General features: G+C 62.5%; 2 protein-coding genes across 6 annotated transcripts in view; one reads left to right on the forward strand and one right to left on the reverse strand.

The window, feature by feature from the left end:
• ARHGAP23 (Rho GTPase activating protein 23) overlaps positions 1-9,656 on the forward strand; it is a 28,418-nt gene extending 18,762 nt beyond the window's left edge. The window contains exons 8-24 of the mRNA XM_036398880.1: positions 594-749; positions 868-979; positions 1,059-1,116; positions 1,219-1,356; positions 1,442-1,741; positions 3,246-3,307; positions 3,618-3,745; positions 3,878-3,996; positions 4,077-4,232; positions 4,799-4,877; positions 5,148-5,221; positions 5,320-5,409; positions 5,505-5,630; positions 5,722-5,763; positions 5,876-5,969; positions 7,239-7,270; positions 7,385-9,656. Coding sequence (XP_036254773.1) covers positions 594-749; positions 868-979; positions 1,059-1,116; positions 1,219-1,356; positions 1,442-1,741; positions 3,246-3,307; positions 3,618-3,745; positions 3,878-3,996; positions 4,077-4,232; positions 4,799-4,877; positions 5,148-5,221; positions 5,320-5,409; positions 5,505-5,630; positions 5,722-5,763; positions 5,876-5,969; positions 7,239-7,270; positions 7,385-8,383 — 2,765 coding nt within the window. The 3' untranslated portion in view covers positions 8,384-9,656. The remainder of the gene's footprint in view (positions 1-593; positions 750-867; positions 980-1,058; positions 1,117-1,218; positions 1,357-1,441; positions 1,742-3,245; positions 3,308-3,617; positions 3,746-3,877; positions 3,997-4,076; positions 4,233-4,798; positions 4,878-5,147; positions 5,222-5,319; positions 5,410-5,504; positions 5,631-5,721; positions 5,764-5,875; positions 5,970-7,238; positions 7,271-7,384) is intronic.
• A 285-nt stretch (positions 9,657-9,941) lies between these two features.
• Positions 9,942-14,325, reverse strand: part of SRCIN1 (SRC kinase signaling inhibitor 1) — a 48,922-nt gene continuing 44,538 nt past the window's right edge. For 3 of the 5 annotated variants that reach the window (XM_036398772.2, XM_036398771.2, XM_036398770.2), the window contains one exon: positions 9,942-14,231. In XM_036398772.2, the coding sequence (XP_036254665.1) occupies positions 13,857-14,231 (375 nt within the window). In that variant the 3' untranslated portion in view covers positions 9,942-13,856. The remainder of the gene's footprint in view (positions 14,232-14,325) is intronic. The other 2 variants (XR_008508858.1, XR_008508859.1) reach the window with 2 other exon arrangements.

Consider the following 14,325-nt stretch of genomic DNA (forward strand, 5'->3'; position numbering starts at 1 on the left):
GTGGGCACGTTTGGGGGTCAGGTGTCCAGAGCACCCATCTGTGGCCAGCGTGGAGATGGGAAGGGCCAGCAGCGCCTTCAATGCCTGGCACCCCACAGTGCCCCACACCCCACAGTGTCCTGTGCCCCTCTGGATCTTCTGTCCCCAGGCAGGCCCGGGGTTGGTGATGTGGTGCCACAGTTTGGGTTTGAGCACCCTCACCCCTCCCTCTTGCCCTGCACCCCCTGCCCAGCTGCTGGTGCCCCTTACTGGTGTGAACTGGAGCCCTGCACGTTCCTGCCCCACTCAGAGGTGGGGACAGGGCTGTCCCTGTTCCTGTCTCACTTGGGAGCTCCCTGCCCTGACCCAGCTGGGTTTAGGAAGCCACGGCTCTGCCCTGCCACTGGATGGGATGGGGAGGGGATGGAGTGGGGATGGGGGTCTCAGGGTTGCTGTGGGTGAGGGTCCAGGTGCCCCATCAGCTCCTGGGGGTGCCAGTGTGTCCCCAGCCCAGCCCTGACACCAAACCCACCACCCTCAGAAGCGCTGGGGGGTCCCAGCAGTGCTTTTCCCTGCCCCAACCCCCCCTCCAACACTGCCCACCCCCCTCACAGACGAACCCACCAGCCCCAGCATCGACCTGAAGGCCAAGCACGTCCCAGCCTCCTCGGTGGTGTCCAGCGCCATGAACTCGGCGCCCGCCGTGGCCACCAGCCCCGCGTCGCCCACCTTCGCCTTTGCCCTGTCCCGGCACTACTCCCAGGACTGCAGTAAGTTCTGGGGAGGGGGAACCACCCTGGGAGCCTCGGAGGGGAGCAGCCCCCGCCCCAGAGCCCTGCCTGGCACCCCCGGGCTGAGCAGGGCGGGTTTGCCCCCTCCCCACCGCAGGTAGCATCAAGGCCGGCCGCCGCTCCTCCTACCTGCTGGCCATCACCACCGAGCGCTCCAAGTCCTGCGACGATGGCCTGAACGCATTTCGGGACGAGGGGAAGATCCTAAGGTAGGGCTGGAGCCCCCTCCCGGTCCCACCGCCCCCCAGCTCCCGCCCCCTCGCGCTGACAGGGGCTCTCTCCCCCCAGGAGGATGCCCAGCCGGGTCCCCAGCCTCCGCATGCTGAGGAGCTTCTTCACCGATGGGGTGAGTGCCACGCTGGGGCTGCCCCAAAACAACGGGGGGGTTCCCTGGTGGAGCAGGGGTGCCCATGGCCTCACCCCAACGCCTCCCTCCGGCCCCTCGCAGTCTCTGGACAGCCTGGGCACGTCGGAAGACGCCCGTTCCAAAAGACACTCAACCTCCGACCTCTCGGACGTGCCGTTCAGCGCCGTGAGGAAGGAGGGCTGGCTCCACTGCAAGCAGATCCTCACCAAAAAGGGGAAGGTAGGCGGGGTCTGCCCCCAGCCCGGAGCCCCGTGGCCCCGCGGGCCGCTCCCTGAGGCCGGCGCTCCATCCCTTCTCCCCGCAGAAGGTCGGGGGAGGCATCCGGCAGTGGAAGCGCGTCTTCGCCGTGCTGCGCACCCACTCGCTGTACCTGTGCAAGGACAGGCGGGAGGCGGTGACCTGCGCCCCGGCCCCAGGTGAGGAGGAGCCGCCGATCAGCATCCAAGCGTGCCTGGTGGACATCTCCTACAGCGAGACCAAGAGGAAGCACGTCTTCCGCCTGACGACCGCTGACTTCTGTGAATATCTCTTTCAGGCAGAGGATCGGGAAGACATGCTGGCCTGGATCAAAGTCATCAGGGAGAACAGCAAGGCTGAGGGCGAGGTGAGAGCCACATGGGGCTCCCGGCTGCCTCTGGCTCTCCTGGCACTAACCGCCTCGGCTCTCTCCAGCTCTTTGCCTTGTGCTGCTTCCCCAGGCCACGGCCAGGCCCGTGCCGTGCTCCCAGGGGTGCGCGGGGGCTCGTGGCTCCCAAGAAGAGCGTGGCCCCGTGGCCTCAGGCGGGGCAGGGTGCGCGGGACGCTCGGCAGAGGGGCTGTGGCTCTGCAGGCGGGGCTGGCACCAGATCTGCTGTGTCAGTGTTTGGTTGTGCGGTGGCAGAGGAGCCTGTGTGGCTCTGCCAGGGTCTGGTGTGGCTCTGCCAGGGTGCGTCCTGGCTTTGGTGAGGTGCGACGTGGCTGTGCCATGGTGTGATGTGTTCCCACCATGGTGTGATGTGATATGGTTGTGCCATGGTGTGATGTGTTCCCACCATGGCGTGATGTGGCTGTGCCGTGGGTTGACATGTCCCTGCTGTGGTCTGACATGGCCGTGCCATGGTGTGGCCTGTCCCTGCCATGGTGAAGTGTGGCTCTGCCGTGGTTTGATGTGGTTCTGCCTGGTCTGACATGGCTCTGTTCATGGAGAGAGGAGCACGGTGCCCGTGTGGTGCTGCCGAGGCTGAGCCCTCCCTGGGCAGCCGTGGCTGTGCGAGGTCACTCGGGTGTGAGATGGGCAGAGCTGCTCTGGGGCTGCTCTGGATTGCAGCGGTGGATCTGTGGGATGGCCAGCGCTGGGCTGGCTGCAGTGTCACGGTGTCACGGTGTCACAGTGGCTCAATGGCTCAGTTTGGTGGCCGTGGTCATGCTGGGCTTGTGGCAGGCTCTGGCGTTGAGCTCGGAGTGGTCTCTGGCTGTCTGTGGCACAGCCCTGTGCCGGAGGGCGCAGGGGGCTCGGTGGGGACGGTGCTGCCAGGTCAGAATGGGACGGTGATGCTGAGTTGGATGGTGCTCCAAGGCTGGAACTGGCCAGTGCTGCTGGTTAGAACCAGACTGTGCTGCTGGGTCAGAACCGAATGGTGCTGTTGGGCTGGAACTGGATGGTGCTGCTGCTGGGTTGGACCCAGATGGTGCTCCAGGTATTGGACCTGGATGGTGCTGCCTGGTTGGAACTGGATGGTGCTGCTGGGTCAGAACCGGTGCTCTAAGGCTGGAACATCCGGAGTTGTTTGGGCAAACACGGCGCTGTGGTGCTGTGGGGAGCATCCTGCAGGGATGGTTCTGTGCCCGTGGAGGCTGTGCAGCGCAGGCAGAGGTGTGCGTGGTCAGCGCAGGTCAGCAGAGGTGTGCGTGCCGTGGAAGGACACACCTGTGTCCAGCTCAGACCCTGCTCTGTGGCCTGGAGCGATGGACAGCAGCAGGGCTGTCCCGGGGCAGCGGCGACCTGGTGCTGCCCTTGCCTGGTGCCACCCGGTCCCGCCTGGCGCCCAGCACAGCGTGGACTTGCCCGGGGGTGTCCGGTGGACACGCTGCTCAAGCTCTCCCTTCCCCTCTTCTCTCTGCCTCCCCAGGACCCCGGTTTTGCCAGCCAAGCCCTTATCAGCAAGAAGTTAAACGACTACCGGAAAGTGAGGTACGGACCGGGGTGGTGGGCACCGAGACCCCCGGGGCGTTGGTCACCCTGGTGTGACAGTGACGGAGCAAAGCCGGCGGCTCCTGGATGGGGCAGTGATGGAAGAGCCGCCTGCACGCAGGGTGGCCTGGGGTCAGCCAGAGTGTCACCTGGCACTTGTAACGAGGGTGGAGCAGCCCGGTGCTGCCCAGGCTCTCTGTAGGATGCTGGGGAGCCTGGGAGTGGTGCTGGCAACGCTCACTGGGAGGTTTTGTGCCGGGCTGGTGCCCCTGGCTGTGCCCCACCTGAGCCCTCCCCGCTCTCCCTTCAGCCCTGCGGGCACCAAGCCCGACTCGTCGCCCAAGGGCCCTCGTGGGCTGGGGATCCGAGCCGAGTTCCTGAAGCAGACGGGAACCAGTGCGCCCCGGTCCCCCCGGCAGGACGCGGCTGTCACGAAAGGTACGTGGGACACCCCAGAAGGACAAACCCGGGGTGCTTTGTGCCCCCCACGGCTGCTGTGGTGCTTATCCCCGCAGGGCTGCTCTTCCCACTTACCCCAAGTGATCCTGTGGCTTTTTCCCCCCACCCCAGATGAAAGCAGCTCCCAGAAAGCCCCGTGGGGCATCAACATCATGAAGAAGAACAAGAAATCTGCCCCGCGCGCCTTCGGCGTGAGGCTGGAGGATTGTCAGCCTGCCCCGGACAACAAGGTAGGGCTGTGCCACCACTGCCAGCCCTCGGGGACTCTGCCCAGGCCTGGCACGCCCTGAGCCCATCCCTGTCCCTGCAGAACGTGCCCCTGATCGTGGAAGCGTGCTGCAAGGTGGTGGAGGACCGGGGCCTGGAGTACATGGGCATCTACCGCGTGCCCGGCAACAACGCGGTGGTGTCCAGCCTGCAGGAGCAGCTCAACAAGGGAGCCACCGAGATCAACCTGCAGGACGAGGTGAGGGCAGGGCAGGTGACCATCCCCATGGCTGGCCTCATCCTGCTCCCCATCCCTGTCATGCCTCTGGAATGCTCTCCCGGTCTGTGTCATCATCGCTGTCCCCGTCATCATCCCTGTCCTTGTTATCATCCATGTTCCTGTCATCTCCCCTGTCCCCATCAACATCCTTGTCCCCGTCATCATCCTGTTCCATCATCCCTGTCTCTGGCATCATCCTTATCCCCATTATTATCATTCTTTCTGTCATCATCCTTGTCCCCATTATCCCAGTCCTGTCAGTGCCATCCCTGTCCCCATCATCATCCCTGTCCCATTGTCCCTGTCCCATTGTCCCTGTCCCCACCATCCCTGTCCCATTGTCCCTGTCCCATTGTCCCTGTCCCCTCCATCCCCGTTTCCATCCCCTGGAGTGGTGGTGCCGCCTGGCGGTCGCTGCCAGCACTGCCGGTGACATCCTGGGGACGCTTCTGTTGCCGGGGCTGTGCCTGGTTTGGGGACCTCATCCCGCTGTCCCCTCGGTGTCCCTGGCTGTCCCTCTGAGCAGCCTCTTCTGTCCCCCGCAGCGGTGGCAGGACCTGAACGTCATCAGCAGCCTCCTGAAATCCTTCTTCCGAAAGCTGCCTGAGCCCCTCTTCACCGACGGTGAGTCCCTGTCCCCCGGAGCCACCAGAGCCCCAGACCCCATCCCCTGTGCTGGGGACCTGTCCCCAGACCCAGTGACACAACCACCCATGGCGGGGGACAATCTGTCACCAAGGCCACTTGTCCTTGTCCCTCCTTGCCCTGCAGTAGGACCAGCCCTGAGACCCTTCCCCTGTATTTCCAGCGGGTTCATCCGGGGGTCTCTGACTCTGGGGAGGTGGTGGCCTGTCCCCTCCACCCTGCTGTGACACCCTCATGTGCCACTTTCAGATAAATACAATGACTTCATCGAAGCCAACCGAATTGAAGATGCCAGCGAGAGGATGAGGACGCTGCGGAAGCTGGTAGGGAGAAGGGACAGGGGCTGGGGTGAGGACACCGCCCTGGAGCCCCCCCTGGGTGGGGACAGCGGGCAGAGAGGTGACCCAATGTGTCCCCACAGATCCGGGACCTGCCAGGCCACTACTACGAGACCCTCAAATTCCTGGTGGGTCACCTGAAGACCATCGCTGACCACTCGGAGAAGAACAAGGTACGAACCCCCCCCTCCTCCCTGGGAATCTCCGGCCCCACCTGGAGCCCCCCTGCCCGGGCTGGGCTGCAGCTCTGAGCCGGCTCTGGGTGCAGATGGAGCCCCGGAACCTGGCGCTGGTGTTCGGCCCCACGCTGGTGCGAACGTCCGAGGACAACATGACCGACATGGTGACGCACATGCCCGACCGCTACAAGATCGTGGAGACCCTCATCCAGCACGTGAGTGGCACCCCTGGGTGGGCAGGGGGACGGGACCCATCCCCCAAAAAGGGGGACGGAGCTCCTGACCCCTCTCCTGTCTCCCCCACAGTCAGACTGGTTCTTCAGTGACAAGGAGGACAAGGGTGAGAAGGTGAGTCCTGTCCCCACTCAGGGGGTCCCGCTGTGGCTCAGGGGGGTGAAGACCCTCAGCTGGGAGCTGGGGGGCTCTGGGCAGTGCCCTGATCCCTGTTTTTTCCCCACAGACCCCCGTGGATGAGAAGGAGGCTCAGTCTGTGCCCAACATCGAGTACCTGCTGCCCAACATTGGCAGGACGGCAGCGCCCGGCGATGCCGCAGGTGAGGGGTGGCACCTGTGACATTGTGCCCCGCACTCCTGGCACCCCAGAGTGCCCCTCCCGACTCTCTGTGCCCCCCTGCCCACATCCATGGGCACGGCCACGGCCAGCCTGTGATTGCTGGATGGGACATCCCATCTCCCTCCTCTCCAAAACTGGGAGCAGCCCTGGGGATGCTCGAGGAGCCCCTGCCCACCCTGTCCCACCCCCCTTCTCTCCGGTGGCCACTCCTTGTCCCTCAGGGCAGCGCCCACCCTGCGGGACCCCCGCCCCTGCCCACGCTGCCACACCTGGAGACCGGGAGCCTTTGACGTTGGACTGATTTCTTACGTTCTTTCCTTGAACTTCTCTGTGCTGTCCTCTTCCTCCTCCTCCTCCTCTTCCTCCTCCAGCGGATCTCCTCGAGAGCTAGAGCGGGTACAGTCTGATCCCGGGTGCATTGCTCACGCACTAACCCTCGGGGGGACACGAGAGAGGGGGAGCAGGGGGACACCGGGAGGGGAGGGGACACTGTCCTGCCTGGCGCTGTCCCCAGTGTCCCCAACACTGGCAGAGGAGCCCCAAATCCTTCTCACTCTGCTTGGCCAGTCCCTGTGAGGGCACCCCGCTGCAGGGATGGGTGTGGGGTGTCCCAGAGCCCTCAGATTCTGGGGTGTGGGGTTCCCAAAGCCCTGGGGAGGGTCAGCACCCCCTTTCTGCCTCCCCCTCTCTCGTTGTCAGCACTGCTAACCCCGTCCCGGGCATGCGGGGCGGGAGAGGGGTCTGTGTCCTGTCCTTGTCCTTCACATGGCGGCAGCAGGGCCAGGGCTGCCTGTCCTCTCTGTGTCCCCTCTGTGTCCCCTCCTTAGCCTGTAACCCCGGCCTATCCCAGCCCCCTCTCTGAGGCTGGCTGTGGCACGGAGCCACCTCCCCGCCCTCTCTCCCGGTGACGCGGCGGTGGCAGCGCCCTGTCCCTGTCCCCTCTGCGCCCCGTGGCTGTGGGAGGGTTGGGGTCCCACCGCGGGGGTCCCGACTGTGTGTCCCGGCTGCGTGTGCCTGCGTGTGCCCCCCTTGTCCCCATTCCTCACCCTGGGTGAGGTGAGCAATGCCAGGGACTCCCCCATGACCACCGGAGCCCCTCCTGGCACGTCCAGCCGGTGTGACAGCCCCAGCATGTCCCTGTCCTGGTTTGGGGGCATGGAGCAGCGTCCCCAAAGAGACCCCAGACCCCTCCCCTGCACATTCCCCCCGCCAGGACCCCTCTAACCCCCCTCTCCCCTCTGCTTTCCAGGCTCCACCCGCAGCGGCTCTGCCAAACCGAAGGTGAGCGGGATCCCGGGCTGGGGCCGGCAGGGTGGGCACGCGGGGCTGGGGACACCCAGCCTGTCCCCGTCCGTGTCACCGCCGCCCCTGACCCCGCTGTCCCCGCATCCCCAGGGCACGTGGCCGTCGCGCAAAGCGCCGCCGCACCGGGAGCTCCTCGCCATCCCCTTCGTCTCGGCCGCCGCCCGCAAGAGGAAGAAAAGGAGAGAGGCCGAAGGCGTTGGGAGCAGCACCGATGACGACGCGGAGCGCAGGGACGGCCCGGGCTGGCAGCAGGAGCAGGAGGGCCCCGCGGTGACACCCGGCAAAGCGCCCCGCGGCACCAGCACCGAGCCGGCCGGGACGCAGCGGGAATGCTCCGCCGAGACCGCGGGCAGCGGCTCCGAGCCGGCCCCGGACGCCCGCTCCATCGTGTCCGGCTACTCCACGCTGTCCACCATGGACCGCAGCCTGTGCTCCGAGGTGCACTCGGTGGCCGGGAGCCGCGGGGAGGAGGCGGATGACGAGCGCAGCGAGCTCAGCCACATGGAGACGGACACGGAGAGCCGCGAGGGAGCGCGGCCGCGGCCGGGCCAGGCCGGGCTGGGGACGGGCGACGAGGACAAGTCACCCCCGGGCCGCCCCTCCTTCAACTCGCACCGCCTGATCCAGTGCGACACGCTGGCCCGCAGGAGGCTGGGGAGACCGCGGGACACGGCGGCGGCGGCCGGCGGTGACGAGCAGGGCTGGGTGGCCCCCGGGCGAGCGTCGCTGCGGGAGCAGCTCCGGCAGCACCTGCGGGGCTCCGCCGATGACATGGGGGTGCGGCTGCGCCGGGCACACTCCCCCGAGACGCGCCGCAAGAAGAGCAGCTGGCGCCGGCACACGGTGGTGGTGCCCGGTGGCCTCAAGGACCTCAACTTCAACGAGTGGAAGGAGCCGCGGGGACTCGAGGGGACCCCGGGACCCTGCCGTGACAAGGACTCGGGGCTCAGCAGCCTGGAGTCCACCAAAGCCCGGCCCGCGGCTCCCGCCCCGGCACCCCCTGGCACCGCTGGCCCGGGCACGGCCGCCCGGAGCCCCCCGGGCAGCCCCGGCCCCCCGGCACCCCTGCGCTTCCCACAGTGTCTGTGACCCCCCCGGGCGTGTTTAATTTAAGGACTGTCCCTTGTCCCCGTATTTAATTGCCCTCCAGACGAGCCGCTGGCGTTATTTAACAGGTCCCGGTGGCCCTGTGCCATGGGGGGACAAAGCCACCTCGTCCCCCGCTTTGGGGACCAGCGGCGGTGCCACCGCACGGTGCCCCAGCCCCCAGGCAGTGCCAGGAGGGGCGTGGGGGCTCTGGGGGCTCTGGGGACTGTCCCCAGTGGTGGCACTGCTGTCCCCAGCCGCGGCGGAGCGAAGTGCGGGCACTTCCCTGGGCGCTGCGGCTGCTCCGGCCGGGACCTGCCCGGGATGGGGACCCTGGGGACACTGGGGACCTCGGTGTCACAGACCCCTGTGTTGAGGGACCCTGGGGACCTGGTCAGAAACCTGCTGGGGACCCTGGGGATCTTGGTGTCGCAGACACTTGCTCTGGGGGACCTTGGGGACATCAGGGTCAGAGACCCCTGCCCTGGTGACCTCCATGACAGACCCCTGCCCTGGGGACCCTGAGGACTCTCCATGCCCTGAGGACCTTGGGGGTCCCATCCCAGAGACCCCCCCCGTGTGCTGGGGTCACCTGGGGACCTCAGCGCTGTCACCCTCACCTGGGGGGGCTCTGGTGAGAGGGGGGAGCCGGGGAGGGGGTGGCACTGAGGGGGACACCGGCGGCGGGGGGGACACTGCCACCCTTCACCCCCCACGAGCCGCGTGTGGCACATCCTGGGATGTCCCTGTCCCCTCCCGTCGCTGTCCCCTTCCTGCCCCCCAGGCCAGAAGCACTTTAGGAAGGGAGTTTGGGGACCCCCGGCCTGGCCACGCGGGGACACAAGTGCCACCACCTCGGTGGCCTGGTGTCACGCCCCGTCACCGTCTCTCCGTGTCGTTCTCATACGTTATGCAAATATTTGCTGTAAAGTCATTGGTTTTTCTTTTCGATTTTGTTTTTTGGTTTTTGTTGTTCATTTTCCCCTGTAAATACCGGCCCTGCCCGTGTAACATATCCCAAAGGATTTATAAGGATTTTTTAAGAAGTTTTGCTCAGCGGAAAGGCCAGCCCCAAGCAGGGGACGTGCTGGACCAGTGGTGACTTTTTAAAACCCTCCTGCATGTCCCACCCAAACCCCTTCCCACCCCCGTTCCCAGCCCTGTCGGGATCTGCAAAACTGCAAAAAAAACCCCAAACCAACCCAAAAAATCCCCCCTGCTTTGGCCCCCCCACCTCCAGTCTATATATTGGAAATAAACTGGTTATTCAAGGTTTTGTCGGTATTAATTCCCTTTTTTTTTTTTGGTGGGCAGGAACTTCAAATTCCTGGTGCTGGGAATTTTTATTCCTGGGTTTATCCATGTGAGGATAAATCTCATTTTTCTCTGAGCCTGTGGGGAAGAAATAACAGAATTGGGGAGGCCCCATTCCCATTAAAATTCTCAATTTTCAATTTCTCAAATTTGTCGATTTCTCAATTTTCAATTTCTCAAAATTCGGGGAGAGGGGGTAAAAATGAGGGGGAAAATCGCCAGAAAAAGACAGAAAAAGAGGCAAAAAAAAAAAAAAAGAGTAATTTTATTAAAGCCAGACACTCTGATAGAAAAGAAAAATTATAAAGGGAAAAAGGAAAATAATAAAAAGCAACCCTTTTGTCACGGGAATTACAACGGTCACACACAACTACCCATGGCATCCACGGTGACACAGGGGACACAGCGGGGGGGTGGCACAGGGTGGGGGCGGCCCCTCCCTCCCCTCCCCCGCTTTTCCCCTGTGCGAGGCTTTTTTTTTTTTTTTTTTTACATTTTTCTTCATTTTTTTTCCTTTTTTTTCCTCCGTTTTCTACTCTTTTTTGTACTTTTTGTTCCTTTTATTTCCTTTTTAAAACAGTTCACGAGAAAATTCATGCGGAAGAGAGAGAGAGAGAGAGAGACACACGACGGCGTAGAAACCCCAAAACAGCCTCTAAGGAGAACCAGAAATTCCTTGTTTTTCCTTTTTTTTTTTTTTGGCGTTTTTCGCTTTTTCTTCTCAGTTTGTCCTTTTTTTTTTGTCCTTTTCAGAGTCGTAGCCTTTTTTTTTTGTTTGTTTTGAAACAACATCCAGACGAGTAAAGCGGGGAGCGCATGCAGCGGGCGCCTCCGACACATGCATGATGCAGGCAGCGCTTGCGTTTGGGCTTTTTTTTGTCATTTTTACACATTTTCCTCTTTTTTTAAAATCATTTTTAAAATATGTTTTTCCTGGTCTGAACCAGAATTGAGTTGTTTCGTTGTTAATTTTGATTTTTTCGTTGTTGTTTTTTGTTGTTGTCTTCTTGCTTCAGTGAGAGATTTGCACGATGCCATGAAGGGGACGGACACACACGCACACGGGGACACCACGCTCACAGGGACACCAGCCGGGAAAAGGGGACCCTGGGGGGGTTTGGGGACAGCCTGGGAGCTGCCACCCCCTCACCTGGCGCTGTCACCCCCTGGTTTGTCACTGTCACCCTCCTGCTCTGAGCCAGTGACACCGACCTGGGAGGGGTGGCCTGGGGACAACCCCAGTGGGGTGGGAAAAGGGACAACCCCCCCCCAAAATCGGTGACAGCTTGGGGACACTAAGGTGGGGACACCAAGGTGGGGACACTGAGGACAGCCCCCTCCCGTGTCATTTTTGGGGGTGTCCCCATGGAGGGTGGCAATTGTCACCTCCTCACGTGGGTGTCCCAATGGAGGTGGCACTTGTCACCGTCCTGTGACATTTCTGGGGGTGTCCACAAGGGGGCGGCACTTGTCACCTCCTCATGTCATTTCTCTGTGTGTCGCCACAAGGGTGGCAATTGTCACCTCCATGACATTTTTGAGGGTGTCATAAAGGAGGGTGGCATTGTCACCCCCATGTGGGTGTCCCCAAGGGGGTGGCATTGTCACCTCCATGTGGGTGTCCCCAAGGGGGTGGCATTGTCACCCCCATGTGGGTGTCCCCAAGGGGGTGGCATTGTCACCTCCATGTGGGTGTCCCCAAGGGGGTGGCATTGTCACCTCCATGTGGGTGTCCCCAAGGGGGTGGCATTGTCACCCCCATGTGGGTGTCCCCAAGGGGGTGGCATTGTCACCTCCATGTGGGTGTCCCCAAGGGGGAGGCATTGTCACCCCCATGTGGATGTCCCCAAGGGGGTGGCATTGTCACCTCCATGTGGATGTCCCCAAGGGGGTGGCATTGTCACCCCCATGTGGGTGTCATAAAGGAGGGTGGCATTGTCACCCCCATGTGGGTGTCCCCAAGGGGGTGGCATTGTCACCTCCATGTGGATGTCCCCAAGGGGGTGGCATTGTCACCCCCATGTGGATGTCCCCAAGGGGGTGGCATTGTCACCTCCATGAGGGTGTCATAAAGGAGGGTGGCATTGTCACCCCCATGTGGATGTCCCCAAGGGGGTGGCATTGTCACCCCCATGTGGATGTCCCCAAGGGGGTGGCATTGTCACCTCCATCTGGGTGTCCCCAAGGGGGTGGCATTGTCACCCCCATGTGGGTGTCCCCAAGGGGGTGGCATTGTCACCTCCATGTGGGTGTCCCCAAGGGGGTGGCATTGTCACCCCCATGTGGGTGTCCCCAAGGGGGTGGCATTGTCACCCCCATGTGGGTGTCCCCAAGGGGGAGGCATTGTCACCTCCATGTGGGTGTCCCCAAGGGGGTGGCATTGTCACCTCCATGTGGGTGTCCCCAAGGGGGTGGCATTGTCACCCCCATGTGGGTGTCCCCAAGGGGGTGGCATTGTCACCCCCATGTGGGTGTCCCCAAGGGGGTGGCATTGTCACCCCCATGTGGGTGTCCCCAAGGGGGTGGCATTGTCACCTCCAGCCAGCAGAGCTCGGGCGCTGTCACCGCGCCCCCCCTGGGGTGACACAAGGTGACAGGAGGTGACAGCGCGGGGGTGACCGGGGGCAGGGGAGGGGACAGCGCCAGGTGCCACCACCCGCCCGGCCCCGGGAGCTGCGGCTTTGCTACAGAGAATTCACTTTGGTACCGAGAACAGAAATTAATTAAAAACGAAATTAATTCCAAACGCGTCAGTGACTGCTATTGCTGCTGGCACTGGGGGCGGGCGGGGGTCTCCAGGGCCACCAGGGGACACCTGGGGACACCTGGGGACAAGGAGAGAGGGCGGGGACTCAGCGCGAGGGCGACGAAGCCGCTCTGGGAACCACGAGGAGCTCTAAACCTAAGAAGGGATTTTAAATCCACCCCCTAAATAATACCGGACGTGATTTATTTATTTCTCTTCTTTTTCCTTTTTTTTTTAGGTTTTTTTTTTTTAGTTTTTTCCCCTCTTTAAATATTTATATATAGATTTATATTACGTATATTATATATATATAATATGTAAATATATTTTTTAAAACAATATAAAATGTTAAGACACTTCACTTAAATGTAAAGAGTTGCTTTTTTTGCAATCCAAAGAAATTGCATCATGATTTTTTTTTTAAATTTTTTTCCTTTCTTTTTTTGGTCTTTTTTTTTGGTTTTTGTTCTTTTTTGTGTGTGTTTTCTCTTTGTTATTCAAAAAAAGGCTCTCATTTCTTCTGTACAAAAATGATTGAGATACAAAAAACAAAAAACAAAACAAAACAAAAAACCAGAGGAGGGGGGAAAAGGAAGAAAAAAGGAATTGAAATTTAAAAAAACCCGAAAATAATCAACCCAAGGACGAAACAGAGAACAGAAGGAGTGATTGGATCTTGTGCTGCACACACAGAGCACACGCACACACACACCTGGGCACACCTGGGTGCACCTGGGCACAGCTGGATACACCTGGGGCACACCTGGGCACACCTGGGTACACCTGGGAGCACCTGGGCACAGCCCAGTGCACCTGGCACCACCTGTGGAGCACCTGGGGCCCACCTGGAGCACATCTGGCCACAGCTGGCTGCACCTGGAGCCCACCTGGGCACAGGTGGGTACAGCTAGGGCACACCTGGGGCACACCTGGAGTGTACCTGAGCACACCTGGGGCATACCTGGGCTGTGCCTGGGCACACCCGGAGCCCACCTGGACACACCTGGGCACACCTGGGCACACCTGATGCCCACCTGGACACACCTGGGCACACCTGGGCACACCTGGGCACACCTGGGCACACCTGATGCCCACCTGGGCACACCTGGACACACCTGGGCACACCTGATGCCCACCTGGGCACACCTGGGCACACCTGGAGCCCACCTGGACACACCTGGGCACACCTGGGCACACCTGATGCCCACCTGGGCACACCTGGCCCAGCCACGCTGCAGGGGGGTGGCCACGGGCCCCCCGCCCGCTCCCCCCCGGGCCGGACAGGGCCGGGGCTGCTCCGCCGGGGCTCCGGGGCCCCGTCCCGCCCGCCCGTCCCCGCCGGGAGGGGACAGAGCCGCGGCCGGGTGCCCCCCCCGGCATCACCGCGCCCCGCTCGATCCCGGACCCCTCCCCGGTTCACACCCGCGCCCTGCGGCCCCTCCGGCACTCCCGGGGACCCCCCGGCCCCCCTGGAGGGGACGCGGTGGTGGCGGCGGCGCTGACAGCGGCGCGGGGCCCGAGGTGTCCCCGGGCTGTCCCCGCGCCCTCGGCCCCGCCGGCCGCGCCCCGGCGAGCCCGGGCCGGAGCTGCGCTCTCCTCCTGCGGGGGCACCGCCGCCGCTCCCGGGGCGCTCGGGGGCCGCTCCGGGGGCCGCTCCGGGGCTCGCTCCGGGGGTCGCTCCGGGGGTCGCTCCGGGGGTGTCCTCGGCCGCCGCTGCTTCCCGGTTTTCCGCCCGGTGGGAGCTGGAGGCTGCTCCTGGCTGGACGCTGGTGGGGGGAAGCTCTGAGAGCTCTTAAATAAACAGAAAAAAAAACCCAAAAAAAAAACCAAAAAAGGAGGGGAGGGGAAAGGGGGAAAAAGAGGAGGGGGGGGGACCAAACCAACA

This window comes from Molothrus ater, chromosome 27, assembly GCF_012460135.2.
Source record: "Molothrus ater isolate BHLD 08-10-18 breed brown headed cowbird chromosome 27, BPBGC_Mater_1.1, whole genome shotgun sequence".
NCBI classification, from domain to species: Eukaryota; Metazoa; Chordata; class Aves; order Passeriformes; family Icteridae; genus Molothrus; species Molothrus ater.